At 40.8% G+C, this 19,082-nt stretch overlaps 1 protein-coding gene across 11 annotated transcripts in view; it reads left to right on the top strand.

Annotated features, from left to right (window-relative positions):
- Positions 1–15,767, top strand: part of LOC125453844 (aldehyde oxidase 1-like) — a 121,858-nt gene extending 106,091 nt beyond the window's left edge. For 3 of the 11 annotated variants that reach the window (XM_059647030.1, XM_059647032.1, XM_059647033.1), the window contains 6 exons: positions 8,124–8,176; positions 9,873–9,987; positions 10,995–11,060; positions 12,663–12,851; positions 13,764–13,936; positions 14,031–15,766. In XM_059647030.1, coding sequence (XP_059503013.1) covers positions 8,124–8,176; positions 9,873–9,987; positions 10,995–11,060; positions 12,663–12,851; positions 13,764–13,936; positions 14,031–14,088 — 654 coding nt within the window. In that variant the 3' untranslated portion in view covers positions 14,089–15,766. Of the gene's footprint in view, positions 1–6,964; positions 7,170–8,123; positions 8,177–9,872; positions 9,988–10,994; positions 11,061–12,662; positions 12,852–13,763; positions 13,937–14,030 lie in introns of those variants that run through there. The other 8 variants (XM_059647028.1, XM_059647031.1, XR_009445915.1 and 5 more) reach the window with 6 other exon arrangements.
- The last annotated feature ends 3,315 nt before the right edge of the window (positions 15,768–19,082 follow it).

Raw genomic sequence — 19,082 nt, forward strand, 5'->3', positions numbered from 1 at the left:
CCTGAAACGTCAGCTTTTGTGCTCCTGAGATGCTGCTTGGCCTGCTGTGTTCATCCAGCTTCACACTTTGTTATCTTGGTGTGACAGCTGCTCTGTACACAAAGATTTTGTTTACATACGGAGGTCTTTATTGACAAAGAAAATACAACAAAGGCACAATGAACCTCATCTTTAAATTCTATTTATTCATTCAAGGGATGTGGGAGTGAATGGCTGGCCAGCATTTATTGCCCATTCCTAAACCCTAAGAGAGCAGATAAGAGTCAACCACATTGCTATGAGTCTGGGGTTATTTGTAGGCCAGATTAGATAGGATGGCAGTTTCCATCCCTAAAGGATATTAGTGAACCAAATAAGTATTTATGATAACTGACAAGACTCTTATTCCAGATTTATATTGAATTCAAATTCCACTACCTGCCATGGCAGGATTCAAACCCAGGTCCCATGAACATTACCTGTGTCTCTGGATTAATTGACCAATGATAATATCATTGAGCTCCCATTGCCTCCCTCTGCTTCATCTCTTCCTCTTACTTGGTAACATTAACATTAATGACCAGGAGGAGCTTACTACCAGTTGTTCAAAATGCAACAACTTGACATTTAAGCTGCACCATGTTTTAGGTCCAAACACCTAGATGATAAGGTAGAGTAGTCACAGAGGGAGAAAACAAATCTTAGAGTTGTGAATTGGCATATTCAACTGTATATCTACAGTGGAAACCCATTAGGCTGATTAGATATCATCATTGACAGCAATAGGAGTAAGCAAATCATGAGATCAGAAAAGTGTGTAACACTGATTTAATGCTTGTTATACCATTTTGGAACTTGCTTCTCTGGTTAATATGTTGAGTAGCATGAAGGCACTTCGTTCTCCCACCCTAACTTCCAACAACAGCATGCTTCATCAACCTGTGAGTTAGTTGTTACTTATCTTCTCATGGTTGTTTAAGTTGTTTAGGTGCTGAGTTGCTTACAGATTGTGATGCCTGCAGGTGGTGTAGGTGAACATGGGGAACACACTTATTAGTACTGCAAAAGCTCTGAACACATCAAATGTTCCCAATCATGGATACTATAACAGCAGCCCATCATGGCCTGCGGCACAACACAGCAAATATGAACACAAGCTATTCCGAGAGGGAGGGGAGAAGGGCTTTCTGCAGGAGATTTTTATAGCAGCACTTTCTGTGCCTCCACATAATCCAAGATCAGTATGGTGATCATCCATAATTCATGGATAAGCTGCTCACATAACTCATGGAATCAGACGTGCAGCCTGAGAACCATGTGAGGACAATGCTGCAAGTGAAAGTGAAGGTGACCCAGAATTTGTTAATGTCAACATCCTTCCAGGCTGGATTTTGCTAAAATTCCCAATGCATTATACATTTCAGAACTAGAGATGTGATATAGGCTGTGTGTCAGGAAAGGGGACTGCATTTTGTTCTCTTTGGACAGATGAAAGCAGGAGCACACTTGCAGCAATGCTTGGATATTAGGCTTCCCCATACCTCAGTGTCATCAACCACACATGTGGCTTTGCCAGTACAATTTAAACACTGATCTGTACCGTAACTACAAAGGTTACCATTCAATGAATAAGCAATTGGTGTATAACTGTATTGAACTGCTGAATGCCTGGCAATAGTAAAGATGGTTTCACCGTGTACAGTCTGTTGTTCCCTCAGTCTCTCAGCCACCATGTTAAACCAGAGAATGGCTGGGCTATCTACATTACACCTGGCTCATGATGCCTCTCTGCAATTCAAACACACATTGCCAGCAAGGAAATAATGAAAACCGTTCTGCTGTTATAGAACCTTTATTAAGTAGATATTTTGAGATGCTGAAGCAATGATTTAATTGCCTGCAATTTCCTAGAGGGGTCCCTGCAGAATTCAAAGGAGAATATGTCCTGATTCATGAAGATCTGCTGCATTCTACACAACCTCGTCATCCAAAGAAAAGGCCTTTTTATTGACTTTGACATGAGTGATTTTTTTTTCAATTTGTTTTGATCCTAATGAGGTTTCCTAGGCTAGGCTGTTGGTATTGACTGCAAAAGCTACCACGCTTCCTGGTGGGGACAACAGCAGATGTGCGTACTCCACCCCATCAAGGGGATAATACTAGCCACCATCAGAGTAGCCTTAATTGAGGCAGTAAGGACAAAGGTACAACAGTTCTCAGAGCATGAACATAGAACATAGAACATAGAACATTACAGCACAGTACAGACCCTTCGGCCCTCAATGTTGTGCCGACCTGTCACACCAATCTGAAGCCCACCTAACCTACACTATTCCATGTACGTCCATATGCCTGTCCAAAGATGATTTATATGTACTTAAAGTTGGCGAATCTACTACCGTTGCAGGCAAAGCGTTCCATTCCCTTACTACTCTCTGAGTAAAGAAACTACCTCTGACATCTGTCCTATATCTTTCACACCTCAATTTAAAGCTATGCCCCCTCGTGCTCGCCATCACCATCCTAGGAAAAAGACTCTCCCTATCCACCCTATCTAACCCTCTGATTATCTTCTATGTCTCAATTAAGTCACCTCTCAACCTTCTTCTCTCTAATGAACACAGCCTCAAGTCCCTCAGCCTTTCCTCATAAGACCTTCCCTCCATACCAGCAAACATCCTAGCAAATCTCCTCTACACCCTTTCCAAAGCTTCCACATCCTTCTTATAATGCAGTGACCAGAACTGTACGCAATACTCCAAGTGCGGCAGCACCAGAGTTTTGTACAGCTTCACCATAACCTCTTGGTTCCGGAACTCGATCTCTCTATTAATAAAAGCTAAAACACTGTATACCTTCGTAACAGCCCTGTCAACCTGGGTGGCAACTTTCAAGGATCTGTGTACATGGACACCGAGATCTCTCTGCTCATTAACACTACCAAGAACCTTACCATTAGCCCAGTACTTTGCATTCCAGTTACTCCCACCAAAGTGCATCACCTCACACTTGTCTGCATTAAACTCCATTTGCCACCTCTCAGCCCAGCTCTGCAGCTTATCTATGTCTCTCTGCAACCTACAGCATCCTTCGTCACTATCCACAACTCCACCAACCTTAGAGTCATCTGCAAATTTACTAACCCATTCTTCTACGCCCTCATCCAGGTCATTTATAAAAATGACAAACAGCAGTGGACCCAACACCGACCCTTGTGGTACACCACTAGTAACTGGACTCCAGGATGAACATTTCCCATCAACTACCACCCTCTGTCTTCTTTCAGCAAGCCAAGTTCCGATCCAAACTGCTATATCTCCCACAATTCCATTCCTCCACATTTTGTACAATAGCCTACTGTGGGGAACCTTATCGAACGCCTTTCTGAAATCCATATACACCACATCAACCGGTTTACTCTCATCTACCTGTTTGGTCACCTTCTCAAAGAACTCAATAAGGTTTGAGAGGCACGACCTTCCCTTCACAAAACTGTGCTGACTATCCCTAATCAAATTATTCTTTTCTAGATGATTATAAATCCTACCTCTTATAACCTTTTCCAACACTTTACCAACAAGTGAGGTAAGGCTCACTGGTCTATAATTACCAGGGTTGTCTCTACTCCCCTTCTTGAACAGGGGAACCACTTTTGCTATCCTCCAGTCGTCTGGCACTATTCCTGTAGACAATGACGAGTTAAAGATCAATGCCAAAGGCTCGGCAATCTCCTCCCTGGCTTCCCAGAGGATCCGAGGATAAATCCCATCCGGCCCAGGGGACTTATCTATCTTCACACTCTGTAGGATTTCTAATACCTCTTCCTTGTGAACCTCAATCCCACGTAGTTTAGTAGCCTGTATCTCAGTATTCTCCTCGACAACATTGTCGTTTTCTAGAGTGAATACTGTCGAAAAATACTCATTTAGTGCTTCCCCTATCTCCTCTGACACCACACACAACTTCCCACTACTATCCTTGATTGGGCCTAATCTTACTTTCATCATTCTTTTATTCCTTAAATACCTATAGAAATCCTTAGGGTTTAGCCTGATCCTATCCGCCAACAACTTCTCATGTCTCCTCCTGCCTCTTCTGAGCCCTCTCTTTAGGTCTTTCCTGGCTACCTCGTAGCCCTCAAGCGCCCTAACTGAGCCTTCACATCTCATCTTAACATAAGCCTTCTTCTTCCTCTTGACCAGAGATTCCACTTCCATCGTAAACCACGGCTCCCGCGCTCTACCGCTTCCTCCTTGCCTGACAGGTACATACTTATCTAGGACACACAGGAGCTTTTCCTCGAATAAGCTCCACATTTCTAATGTGCCCATCCCCTGCAGTGTCCTTCCCCATCCTATGCTCCCTAAATCTTGCCTAATCTCATTGTAATTGCCTTTCCCCCAGCTATAACTCTTGCCCAGTGATATACACCTATCCCTACACTAAGGAAGTTGAGTGGTATTTTTCTTCTCAGGACAGCTCCACATCATCCTTTATCCATTGGTCTGACAACATAGAACAATACAGCACAGAAGCAGACTCTTTGGACAATCTGTGCCAGCCATGATGCTGTTCTAAACCAATCCCATCTGCTTGTACATGATCCATATCCCTTTATTCCCTGCTTATTTATGAGTCTGCCTAAATGCCTCGTAAATGTTGCTATCATGTTTGCTTCTACCATCTTCCCTAGCAGCATATTCCAAGCATCTACCACTTATGTCGAAAAAAACTTTTCTTGCTCATCACCTTTAAACTTTCCCTCTCTCATCTTAAACCTATGACACCTAGTATTTGATATTTCCAGCCTGGGCAAAAAACTCTGACTATCCACCCAATACATGTCTCACGTAATTCTATATATTTCTGTCAGGCCCCTCATCCTCTGATACTCTGGCAAAAACAGTTTGTCCAACCTCTCCTTTCAGCTAATGCTCTCTAATTCAGGCAACATCCTGGTAAACCAGTTTTGCACCCTCTCAACTTTTGTACTTATTATCCCGACTAATGCCACACACTTTGTTTACCATCTTACCCACTTGCATTGCCATTTTCAGGGAGCTATAGACTTGGACCCCAAATCCCTCTGTACATCAATGCTCCTAAGAGCATTGTCATTTATCATATAGTTTCCTGTTGCATTTGATGTTCGAAAATACGTCATCCCACACCTGCCCAGATTAAACTCCACCCGCTATTTCTTTCCAACTGATTTACATCCTGCTGTATCCTTTTAGAAACTTCCTCACTGTCCAAACTCCAATTTTCACCTAATTTTCATGTTGCCTGCAAATGTTCTAATCAGACCACCAATATTTTCATCCAAATCATTTATATACAGTGGTCCCAGCACTGATCCTTTTGGAATACCATTGGTCACAGGCCTCCAGTCAGAAAAAAAACATTCCTCCACAATTTAGGCCCGAAATGTCAGACTTCCTGCTCCTATGATGCTGCTTGGCCTGTTGTGTTCATCCAGCTTGTTATCTCAGATTCTCCAGCATCTGCAGTTCCTATTATCTCTGATACAATTTTAACCTCCACGACTACACTCTGTTTTCTATGACCAAGCCAATTTTGTATCCAACTTACCAACTCACCATGGATCCCATATTATTTAACCTTCTGGACCCAGTTATCACAAGGGATTTTGTCAACTGCTTTAGTAAAGTTCATACAGACAACATCCATTTCCTTATTCCTATCAACCAATTTCAAGGGTTCCTCAAAATAACTATCAAAATACAAAGCCATGCTGACTATCTTTAATAAGTTTAATCTTCTCCAAATATGAGTAAATCCTGCTCCCAAGAAACTTGCCCAATAATTTTCAGACCGCTGATATAAGGGTCAGTGGCCTATAACTTCCTTGATTATCCCTGTTGTTGTTCTTAAGCAGAGGAAGTACATTGACTATTTTCCAGTCTCCCGGGACCTTGTCTGTAGGTAAGGAAATACAGAGATTTCTGTCAAGGCCCCAGTGGTTTTCTCCTTTCCCTCCTTCAACTCATCCACCTTAATATTTTTCAGCACACCCAGCACCATCTCCTTCTTGATATTGTTATGGCCCAGAATATCAACATACCTCTCCCTAATCTTACCATCATGCATGTCCTTCTCTTTGGTGAATACGGATGTAAAGTACATATGGCGGACCTCACCGTCTCTTTCTCTGGCTTCACACATAAATTACCTCCTTTGTATCTGAGTGGACCTACCTTTTCTCTAGCTACCCTCTTGCTCTTAAAATAGATATAAAATGCCTTGGGATTTCCCTTAATTCTTCTTGCCAAGGATTCTTTTTTTAAAATGGGACTTTTTACAAATGCTATCGGGAAGATTTTGCGAAAAGCAATTTGTATGGGTTTATTCCAACTTGCATGAATAATTCATGTGAATGAGTATTATTCAGTAAATAATAAATAATCTTAAAATTAAAGAAAAAAATCACCAGGTTTGAGGCAATGATTTTTGGTTAAGATCCACATTTATCAACAACTAAACATGCTGTGAATTACCCCTACAGAGTAGTTTGAATTTGCTTCAGAAGACATTCACCTCCAGTCATTATTTCCATTTTTGTACATCACTGATGCATTGCAAATTTAACAGGTTTCTCCCCATAATAACCCCCATTCCTTTCTCTTTCTTTTAGCTATACTCGTCACATTATCTGTCACCATGTCCTCTCTCCCCTCCCCCCAGCAGTCCTCCCCTCCCCACCACTGTCTGGTTTTTCCAGTCTGGCAGTTAGACACACCATTTTTCTGCCACTCTCATAATTCGATCACTTAATCTGAACTATCAACAGCCTTTCACCCCCAGCGCTCGACAGCCCCCCACCCCATTTCATAAATGCTGCACCCTCCACACTTTTCATAAGCTCTGATGAAGAACCATCTAGACTCAAAATGTTAGCTTGTTCTTTCTCAATGAATGCTGCTGGCCCTGCTGTGATTTCCAGTATTTATTGTTTTCTGTACAGGTTCCAGAGTAATTTGGTCCTATTCCTATAATAAAGCAGGATCTGAAGTCAGATTTGATGTTCTTCAGTTGCACGTGCCTGCCATTCACCTGAAACGTGTCAGGATAGGTTGTGTATGATCTACAGTGGACGCTTGTGTAACCAATCCTGATGCCTCTGCAGTTGATTGAATGAGTTCATTAGCTGACTAATTAGCCATGGCTGTGTACGATAAGTCTTTAACCTTTGAATCAGAAAGTTATGCGTTCGAGTTGTACTCCAAGACTTCAGCATAAAATCAAGGCTAATAATCCAGTTCAATACTGCATTGCTATAAGAGACATCTCACAGATGACATATTTAAACCTAAGACCTGAGACGTTGACTTATTGTGCTACATCAAAGAACAACAAGGGCAGGTAACACTGGAGTACAGACCAATTATTATCCCTCAATCAACATCACAAAACCAAATAATCTGCAACATCATTTTGCTAGTGGGAAATTGTTATGTAGCATGTTTCTCACAACAGTGACTTAACTTCAGGACTACTTCATAATTTGTGAACGACTTTGGGACATTTTGTAGTCGTGAAAGACATGAGATAAATCCTGGTCTTTCTTAGTTTCCCAATTTTACATTTCACAATTGTAGCATATTTGGTGGCTCAGTGGTTAGCATTGCTGCCTCATAGTGCCAGGGACCTGGGTTTGATTCCAGCCTTGGGAGATTGCCTGTGTGGAGTTTGCACGTTCTCCTCATGTCTGTATGGGTTTCCTCTGGGTGCTCTGGTGTCCTCCCACAGTTCAAAGATGTGCAGGATTAGGTGGATTGGCCATTCTAAATTGCCCGTAGTGCCCAGGGATGTTTAGGTTAGGAAATACAGGGTTAGGGGAATGGGTCTGGTGGGATGCTCTTCAGAGGAGCGGTGTGGACTTTTTGGGCTAAATGGCCTGTTTCTACACTGTAGGGATTCTATGTTATTAATGTGGCTTGGTAATGCAGATCACTAACATGCAATAATAATTGTACTTCATTATCATATTGTTCATGTGCAGTTGATTTATGACGCTGATACACAAAACTTTCTAGTTTAATTTAAATTGTCACCTTACCTAATATTCACCATTATTAAAATATCTGAAGAACATATCTTACAAACATAATGTGTTTTGACAGGTGGAAGAAGCTTTTAAAAACAAGGTCAGCTTATCAACAACTGGTTTCTTCAAGTAAGTGTGACTGAGTTTTGAGAAGATTTGTAGCTCAGGTTGAGGTTCTGGATGTAAGTTCGCTTGCCGAGCTGGAAAAGTTTTCAGACGTTTCGTCATCATTCTAGGTAATATCATCAGTGAGCCTCCGGTGAAGCGCTGGTGTTATGTCCCCGCTTTCTATTTATGTGTTTAGGTTTCCTTGGGTTGGTGATGTCATTTCCTGTGTTCGTGATGTCATTTCCTGTTCTTTTTCTCAGAGGGTGGTAGATGGACTCCAAATCAATGTGTTTGTTGATGGAGTTCCGGTTGGAATGCCATGCTTCTAGGAATTCTCGTGCGTGTCTCTGTTTGGCTTGTCCTAGGATGGATGTGTTGTCCCAATCAAAGTGGTGTCCTTCCTCATCTGTATGTAAGGATACTAGTGACAGTGGATCATGTCTTTTTGTGGCTAGTTGATGTTCATGTATCCTGGTAGCTAGCTTTCTGCCTGTTTGTCCAGAGAACATTAAATGGAAAATTATTCTTAGGTTATACTTAACAAACTCAACATATTTCAGTCCACTTGATCTGGACTGTATTCACCTCAAATACACACTTTGTCCACAACCTGCATGACATTGCTGCTCTCTGCAAGATGCACTACAGCAACTTTTCAAGGTTATTAATAACCTCACAAGCCCCATAACCTTTACCATTTAAAATGTTAGGTCAACATGTACACAGGTACACCTGCATCTGCGGGTTCCTCTCCAAGTGACACACCACCCTGATTGAGAAACATATCATCTTTTCTTTATTGTCACTATGTCAAAATTCTGAAATTCTACCACACAGCATTGTGGGAATACCTTCGGCATACACACTGCTGCTAGTCAAAAGGCTCACCAATTAGGCAGTTAAGAATGGCAATAAATGTTGGCCTTGTCAACAATACTTATGCCCTGTGATAAAAGGGGATTAGGTATCGCCATGATTAAATCTGAAAAAAAATATGGTTGGTAGGAGAAAGAGGAGACTGTGTAAAGTTCGTAGATCCGCAGCTCCTGGGAAAAAATGCTGGATTACAACATGGTTCAATGAAATCTCAAATGATTGACTGATGTTGATGCTTTCAATTTTGGAAGGAGATTAACTGTCCGTCTCCCAAAACCAGCCCCAAGATTCCACTATGGATCAATGATGCATGAGCAATAGGTAGTCGCACAGTCTGGTTCATATGAAACACAAAGTGGAGTCCACTGAATACACAGGAATGTTTTGTTTTAGAGTGTGTAGACCAATTGTTTAAATATCAGGCTCCTTTTAAATCTTTGTGTGACTGCTCATAGATGGTAATAGGGTGACTTGTACCCAGCTGTGCAGAATGTTTAGAGTTGCTGTGCACCTGTGAAGCCTTGAGGGTACAATGTGCTCTGTCCATAAACCATAAACATAACAATATAAAACAGTCACTGATCTCTCTTTGACCCAACAGACACAGTGGCCAACGTGCTCCATTTTGCCTCCTTTCACTGCAAGTCTTTACTCTGAATGATTGTGTTTAGTATTTATGGCACAAAGCAAGTTAGAAAATGCACCTTCACCAGCCTTTCCATTTCTAACAGTGCGCCTCTGTGAACAGAATCAAATATTTTTAAGAGTTCAATGTAGTTATCTCAGTGATCATTACTGATGTCACTGTGAAGTAAAAGGATGTATATGTTGACCATTTTAGGGGCGATGATACAGTCATGGACTGGGAGAAAGGTGAAGGAACTACAGCCAGCTACTTCGTATTTGGAGCAGCTTGTTCTGAGGTGGAGATTGACTGCCTGACAGGAGACCATAAGGTGAGCTGCAGAAATAAAGAAGACAGCCAGAAATTATAGCAGGATGTGAAATCTTATCTTACTGCGCTAATGGTAAGATTCTTAGTAGTGTAGATGAGCAGAGAGATTTTGGTGTCCATGTACACAGATCCTTGAAAGTTGCCACCCATGTTGACAGGGCTGTTAAGAAGGCATACAGTGTTTTAGCTTTTGTTAATAGAGGGATCAAGTTCTGGAACCAAGAGGTTATGCTATAGCTGTACAAAACTCTGGTGCGGCCACACTTGGAGTATTGCGTACAGTTCTGGTCACCGCATTATAAGAAGGATGTGGAAGCTTTGGAAAGCTTGCAAGAAGATTTACTAGGATGTTGCCTGGTATGGAGGGAAGGTCTTACGAGGAAAGGCTGAGGGACTTGAGGCCGTTTTCATTAGAGAGAAGAAGGTTGACAGGTGACTTAATTGAAACATATAAAATAATCAGAGGGTTAGATAGGGTGGATAGGGAGAGCCTTTTTCCTAGGATGGTGACAGCGAGCACGAGGCAGCGTAGCTTTAAATTGAGGGGTGAAAGATATAGGACAGATGTCAGAGGTAGTTTCTCTACTCAGAGAGTAGTAAGTGAATGGAATGCTTTGCCTGCAACGGTAGTAGATTCACCAACTTTAGGTACATTTAAGTCGTCATTGGATAAGCATATGGACGTACATGGAGTAGCGTAGGTTAGATGGGCTTGAGATCGGTATGACAGGTCGGCACAACATCGAGGGCCGAAGGGCCTGTACTGTGCTGTAATGTTCTATGTTCTATTTTATAACATGCCTCAGGAACAGGTGGGACTTGAACCTTCCGGCCCATAGGGAGCGGCACTGCCACTGCGACTCAAGAGCTCTCAAAATAATAGCACCAAATGTGGGTCCAACATGAGCTTGAGATTAAGGGTCTTATGCTCTCCAGGTGATTTGGACTATAGTCTCCAGAGTCATTACTCAGTGTAGTACACTGACATTGTGTCTTCTTGCTTGGCAGAATATCAGGACAGACATTGTGATTGATGCAGGATGCAGCATAAACCCGGCTGTGGATATTGGACAGGTAGGTCATATGAACTGTTTGAAGGAGAGGAAGATAACAAAAGAATGCATCCACCTCCTGTTCTGGTACAAAAATATTTGTGCTGGACACTGCCAAGGTTATTGGCTATGGATCCCCAGATTGTGGACAGCAGGTGCACAATATTTGACAGTAACGAATGATTGAGATTGAGTAATTTCTGGATTTCACAATCCTGGATTATGGAATGACAAATATGTGAACAGAAAACACTGCAGATATAAGTATCTATCTGAAACACAAAACCTTATAAAACAGGAACAGCAATTGTTTGATTTATTAAATTTTGTATCTCCCATGTTTCTGCCCCCAACATGCTATAGTACAGTTCATGAGTTATTTGGGTTTCTCAAATATTTCTGAATGTTAGCTTGCCAGACTGGATTGTTTAAAAACTTTCTCTCAGTGATCAGTTGAGAAGCAGTGAGAAACTAAATACAAACAATGAATGACAAAGGTATATTACAGAGGGGCTGCTTTCATCCCCAGTAAATCCACTTGGGCATCTTCACCAAACTGTAGAGAATATTTTTGCCAAAAGAGTTTCCTTAGCATTAAGTGGATGTGTGGATCTGCCCTGGCATCAGTACTTCTGTAGTCAGTGATCACTTTTAAATGAGACTCTCTTCAACAGAGTCTCCATTCTGTATCTCATTTTTCTGCCCAGATGTATCAGAACTTGGATTTAGTGATGTTTCAGATCCTCCTCATGATCTTGCAGTGAGAGAAAGGAAGGGGAAGCCATTTGAGTAGGTCCTGTTAACTCTGGAACCATTGTGCAATATTCCAGCACATTATGCCATTTTGTAATTATGTATCCTCTTCCATTGGCAATTGCCGGATATTGATCAAGAAAGGAACATCAAGTATTGAGCTATTCCATTGCTTTGTGAGCCATTGTGCTTGAGCATTCATTAAAGTATCATTCAAGCTTCTTAAATTTGGGCTTTTTATGAGTGAAACTGAGATGTCCACATGGAATGAATGGGGTATACATCTAGCAGTTATCCCAATGCAGCATAAACTCTGCCCCTGGTATTTGTTGAGCCAGGACACAATCTGGAAGTTCTATCTTTGCTCATAGTTCACTGAATTGAGGGAGTCAGTGGAATGGGATTCCTGTGACTAGTGCACATGGATGTCAGGATCAGGCTTGTCTATGTTGAATACTTTCTCATAATCCAAATTAGTGAGTTAAGACTGAAGGCTTCTAATGACCACATAACTGAGACAGCAGTGAATCAACTTTTTGGCTAAAATAATAGCATTTGTCTGCCTTTTGGTGGAAGTTTATGAATTCAAGGTTGTCTCCGGAAAATTGATCACAAAATCTAAGCTGACATTCCAGTGCAGTACCCAACTGATGCAGTTCTGTTCAGGGTGCAAATTAGCTGCTGTGATTCCTGCATGACAACAGTGACTTCTGAACTCAAGAGTACGCCAATGACTATAATGTACCTTTAAGCCATCCCGAGTGTGCGAAAATTGCTTATTGGTCTTTCTTTATGGTTGAGTAAAACTGGTTATTAATTGATGTGGTCCTTCATATTCAAATTGATAATCACTCCTTTCATTGTTTTATAGATTGAAGGTGCTTTTACCCAGGGACTTGGGCTTTTCACTATGGAAGAGCTAAAATATTCTCCTAAAGGGGTGCTCTATACTCGAGGACCAACCCAGTACGAGATCCCTGCTGTTTGTGACATTCCAGAACAGCTGAATGTGTCATTGTTACCAAGATCACAAAATCCAAAAGCCATCTACTCTTCCAAAGTAAGTTCCAGATCTAAGCTAGGATGATTGAGCTGGTAGTCTGTCAGGTAAGGTGACATGGGAATGAAGAGACATAAAGACCATGACAAAAACATTAAACTGCAGATCTCGTGGGCATTCCCCTGCACATTCATAAAACATCAACACATCAATCTTTAATATTAATGAGGGCATTGGAACACTGTCTGTTATTTTGAAGGAAACAATTCATAGGCAATTGGTAGGAGGAAAATAATGCTTAAGCTGGATATCTGAAATAAAATCAGTGTTGGAAAGACTCAAATGGTCTGGCGGCATCTGTGGAGAAAGAAGCAAAGTTTAGAGTTTCAAGTTCACTGTGAGTCTATGACCCAAAATCCTGCCAATGGGACCATGGTTGAAAGTGGAAATGTTTGTATGTTTTTGACTTCATTTACTGTTTTAATTCTGGTTTAGAACTAAAGAGAGATGAAGTGGGAAAGGGGCCTCTAATTTGATGAGCATGACCAAGTTCACAACATGACCCCTTTCACACCTAACATCTCAGTCTGATCGGGTGCAGACATCTGCTTCACGCCATTAATTTGTAGCCTTCTAGCAAAGGGGTTTTCACTTGGCCATTTGGAGGTTGGTATACTGTACTGGAACAGCAATAGTGAGAATGACAACTTCTGCTCTACCTCACTCATCCTGCCAAATGTAAAATCCAGCTCTGCAGTGCATATGTCTGCTGGGCCAGCAAATGACCAAATGCACACTCCCATTGTCAATCAGGCTGCTGACTCCAAGCTCAAAAATAACGGATGGCTATTTGGGTGAGCACTGAGTTACCTATTTTCTCACATCAGCGGGGAGATTATCTCATTTGAAGAGAGAAGTAGTAGTTTTAGTCAACAGTTTCATATGCCATTTTTATTCCTGTCTCAACTCCAGGGGATCGGTGAAGCAGCTGTGCTTGCTGGTTGCTCTGTGTTTTATGCCATTAAGGATGCGATTGCAGCAGCAAGAAGAGAGATTGGTTTAACAGGGAGTTTCACTTTGAACAGTCCTTCCACACCCGCACGGATTCGCATGGCATGCATTGATCAGTTCACTGAGATGGTAAGGCATGTACTCTTTGTTTAACCACTGATTTTTAATTGATAGTACATACTTGTTTCTTGCTATATGTTCCAGTATGGCTGTCATTTCTCTTTAAAGGTTCCAGACTGTGTGCCTGAATCCATTCCATGGGCCATTGTTGTGTGAAAGATACTGAAGATAAAGTCATCAGCCAGCACATCAAGTGCTGTGTCAAACAGCGCATTGTAATTCCTTAAACGTAGTGAGTGTATCAATTTGATACACAAGCAATAGAAATCAGGCATTATATCATCAGCTTTCAGATTAATAGTTCTGAATTAAAATAAATTAATATGTAACACATCATCATGGTCAACAATGTATGAACCCATTACTTTGATTCCAGCTGATGCTGTTACTGGGCAATCCGCTCCTAGGATGAAACTTGGTTTTGTATAATCATATCTAACTTTTGCAGTTAGTTAATGTGGTAGTGAGTTTCCAGTTTCTTTTTCTTATCTGTAGAAATAATTTCAAAATGCTTTCCAAGTCTGCTATTGTGGATCTCTTACAATGCTGATGGCCTAAACTTTTTCAGTTCGAACATCTTGAAGATGGAGTTTAATCTGGGCAAATGCAAGGTTTTGCACTTTGGGAGATCAAATATTAGGGAAAAGTTTCCAGTAAATGATAGGATCTCAGGTTCCTATTCCATAGCTCCCTGAAAGTAGCCAAGCAAGTAGATTTAGGTGGTAAAGAAAGCTTATGGCAGGCTTGCCTTTATTAGTTGGGGCATTGATTACAAAAGTCAGGAAGTGATCTTGTAGCTTTATAAAACTTTGGTTAGTGCACGTTTCAAGTATTGCATTCAGTTCTGGTTGCCACACCTCAGGAAGGATGTGGAGGCTTTGAAGAGGCTGCAGAAGAGGTTTATCAGGATGCTGCCTGGAATGTGAGGGTATGAGCTATAGGAAGAGGTTCGACAAACTCAGGTTGTTTTCTGTGGTGCGACACAGGCTGAGCGGATACCGGATAGGAGTCTATAAAATTACAAGAGGTATAGATAGAGTTGACAGTCAAAATCATTTTCCCAGAGTTGAAATGTCTAATACTAGAGGGCCTGCATTTAAAGTAAGAGGGGAAAGTTCAAAGGAGAGGTGAGGGGAAAGCTTTGTTTACATGGAGAGTGGTAGGTGCCAAAAACATGCTGCCAGGTTTAGTGGCGGATGCAGATATAATAGGGGTGTTTAAGGGGTTTTTAGATAGGCACATGAATGTGCAAGGGATAGAGGAATATGGACCGTAGGCAGGCAGAAGGAATTAGTTTAATTTGGTATGATGTTCTGTTTCTATTCAAAGTCTCCCTTTTTGGGAGCTTCAATGAGCAATAAATCACTTCTACTGGTGGCTGATTCTCTTGACCTGAATAGGAAAATACTTACTTCCCCTTTCAGAGAAAAGATACTATCTTCTGAAACTAAACTGCAGACTTTTGTGAATTAACTTTGAACTTTCTGTTCTGAAGTCAAAATTAAACAAATTGCTTTAATGTGTTTGCTCTGCTCATCATAAACCCAAGTATAAACATTTAAAATATTAACACCTTGAGGTTTGCTGATCTTGGCTGAATTTGTATGCCTTCTTACAAAATTATGTATTTAGTCACTGTCCAAATGTCTTACTGACCCTTTTTTTTCCCAAAACAAAACACCTTGGCCTAACCAAAACCCATCTTTTTCCAAAAAATTTCCGAAATATAACATACATTATACATATTTCAGCACACCATGTCTAGCATGTTATTTTACTTATTGTGTTAATTTGGATAATTGAGTATGTTCAGTGCCCTAATAAAAGACTGAAATACAGTTTTTGTTTTCACAGACTGTACTATTTGCTGTGTCTCTTGTCTTTTCTTTATTATTAATTTTCAGCATCACTCATTCCCAATGTGTGAAGACCAGGAGTGGATTCCCTCATACGAGGAATGCTTAGATCAATCTTTCTAGTATCAGGTTTGGGGTACAATCATAACACTTTTGATGATAAGATTAGGACATACCCACTTTAAATTGTCGTCTAGGTGGTGCTCTTCAAAGGGTTTGGGTGGACTCAATGGGCTAAATGGCCTGCTTCCACACAGTAGGGATTTTATAAGACCATAAGACATAGTAGTGGAAGTAAGGCCATTTGGCCCATCAACCCACTCCACCATTTAAATCATAGCTGATGGGCATTTCAACACCACTTCCCTGCACTCTCCCCGTAGCCCTTGATTCCTTCTGAGATCAAGAATTTGTCGATCTCTGCCTTGAAGGCATCCAACGTCCCGATTATGATTAGGTGGAGCCCAAGATCTTAATTCCATACTATAATAATAGATAACAGAGAATGTACACAGCTGAGGTCTGAAGGCAAGAATTTTAAAGTTTAAGATTTTCAAGGATATGAGTGGTTGAAGAGGTACTGAGGGCAGGGGCATAAACAGAAGGAAGGCCAGGAGATTTGAATATGGAAGCATAAACATGGGGAAAGTTCTCAAGAGAAGGCAGACCACACAGAAATTATGTAGGAAACAAATTTAAACTGAAATTCATGACATAAAACACCTATTTTGTTTACACCTTTAAAGTAAAACAAATTCAAGTGTATCATCTTTAAACAGAATGACCAGCATCACCTCCTCTGAAATATGAACACTTTCAAGTAATCACATTTTATTTCTGGAAGTCTTCTAGCTTCTATATCCTTCTCCATAGTAAACACTGACATGAAATACTCATTTAGTATCTCACCCATCTTCTGCGGTTCCACACACAGACTGCTTTGCTGATCTTTAAGGGGTTCTCTTCTCTCCCTAGTTACTGTTTTGCTTTTAATGTATTTGGATTTTCCTTAACCTTATTTGCCAAAGCAATCTCACATTCCCTTTTTGCCTTCTGATTTCCCTCTTGAGTTCATTCCTATACTGCCCTTATTCTCCTGGAGGGATTCACTCAATCCCACAGTCTCAGCCTGCTTTTTTCTCAACCAAGGAATTCCAAAATAGTGGATGGGAGTGAATCGTGGCTGTAAGAGCTGCTCCTTTTTTTGAGGCTTTTCAGCACTGAAGCTGATTTCCTCGATTTCCCAGAGCAGTAATTTACTGTTGTTACATGTTTTTGGTTTATTTTTGGAATGTTTAAAAGAAAAACAAAAAACAATGAAACTTTAAACAGGAGGAAAAAGAGAGCAGAAGTTTTCAGACAGGCGACGTGGGAGGTCTGAGAACAGCTTGCTCTAGAGTTCATCAAAACAACCGTAGCAGTGAACTTTCATAGCTGACTGACCAGGCAGCAAAGTTACAAGTGAAGTTACAAGCATCAGTTTAGAAAGAGACTTGTTTCAAAGTGCAATAACAAATAAATTTGGACATGAGAACTGGCACTGAAGCTAATGAAAGCTGTTGATTCTCTGCCATGAGAACTGATACATGAATGGAATAATTACAGAAAGTGAAAAGAGGTTTCCTGACTATGAATGTTTAAGAAGTACCAACATTTCTTTTGTTTGAAAGACCATCTCATAAAGAAGTCAGAACTGTATTTTGACAGCAGTGTTCCTAGAAATAACAACCCTGTGCAATCTTCTTCTTCATAGTGATTTTTTTCTTTATTCATTCACGGGATGAGGCTGTTGCTGGCTAGGCAGCATCTATTGCCCATCCCTAAATACCCAGGGGGCAGTTAAGAGTCAACCACATTGCTGTGGGTTTGGAGTCAGATGTAGACCAGACCAGGTAAGGATGGCAGTTTCTTCTCTAAAAGGACATTACTGAACCAGATGGGTTTTTCTGACAATTGACAATGGATTCATGGTCATCATTAGATTCTTAATTCCATAATTTTATTGAATTCAAATTCCATAAAATATCTGGAATTAAGGATCTAATGATGACCATGAATCCTTTGTCAATTGTCGGAAAAACCCATCTGGTACACTAATGTCCTTTAGGGAAAGAATCATTATATTCTGCACCGAACATAGAAGCTATTCAGCCGACTGAGTCTGCACTGACTCTCCAAACAGTATCTCACCCAAATCCACTCCATTCCTGTAACCCCACATTTACCATGGCTAATCTCCTTAACCTACACATCCTTGGACATAACAGGGAAATTTAGCTAATCCACTGAACCTGCACATATTTGGGCTGTGGGAAGAAACCAGAGCACCCAGAGGAAACCCACACAGACATGGGGAGAACATGCAAATTCCACACAGACAGTGACCCAAGGCTGGAATTGATCCTGGGTCTCTGGCACTGTGAGGCAGCAGTGCTAACTACTGGTCCACCTTGCCACCCTTAAGCATGAAACATTTTAATCAGTTTTTCTTAGCACAGAATGTTTGTATATACACGTTTATTATTTCTAAGGTCCCTGAGTTGAGTTTTTGGATTTTGACTGATTTAAACTATGTAAATATCTGCTTTGCAATCTGGAAGTTTGGCACTTTGAATTATTAACACAAGTAACTGAACATCTAAGTCACATGCAATTGTGAAGATGGTTTGAGTATTCTTAGTTGCATTTACTATTTTGCCAAGATTTGGGATAAGCTTTGAATTACAAGTTTCCTTGAACAATGTTGAAAGCTAAATTTAAATCACTTTAATTGGATTACAGCCATAGGACACAAATTGTATTAGTTGTTTAAATTAAAAAGAGATGGAGCAGAATTTTTTGCTCTTAATATGGCATGACTGATGGTGAGAAAGGTAGCAAAGCGATAGAGTTAGGGTTACAACAAGAAAAATATCAGATTCTCAATGTAAGGGGTGACTGACAAATGGGGATTATGGGAAGCTTGACATGAAACCCAAGCTGATAACATTAGAATTTGTCTGAGAAGCAGAAAGTCATGTGAAAGATCTAACTAAGAGGAGAAAAAATCATGGTGGGCAGTGGGAAAAGAGATAAAGAGCTATAAAACATTGTGACTAAGTAGAGATGATCTTGGGGGATAATGGGAGAATCATGGAGAGGATATGATGCATGGAGGATGAGAGTTCAGTCCATGAGTGTTGGTGAGATGTGTGTGCAATGGCAGTGTCAGAGTGGGTGCTGGTCCTGTGTGTGAGCTAATGGAGAGAAGATGGTGGCATTTAGCCCTGTGGAGCATTGAAGATCATTGATTTTCTTAAGAGTA

Source organism: Stegostoma tigrinum, chromosome 7 (assembly GCF_030684315.1).
Source record: "Stegostoma tigrinum isolate sSteTig4 chromosome 7, sSteTig4.hap1, whole genome shotgun sequence".
Lineage (NCBI taxonomy): Eukaryota > Metazoa > Chordata > Chondrichthyes > Orectolobiformes > Stegostomatidae > Stegostoma > Stegostoma tigrinum.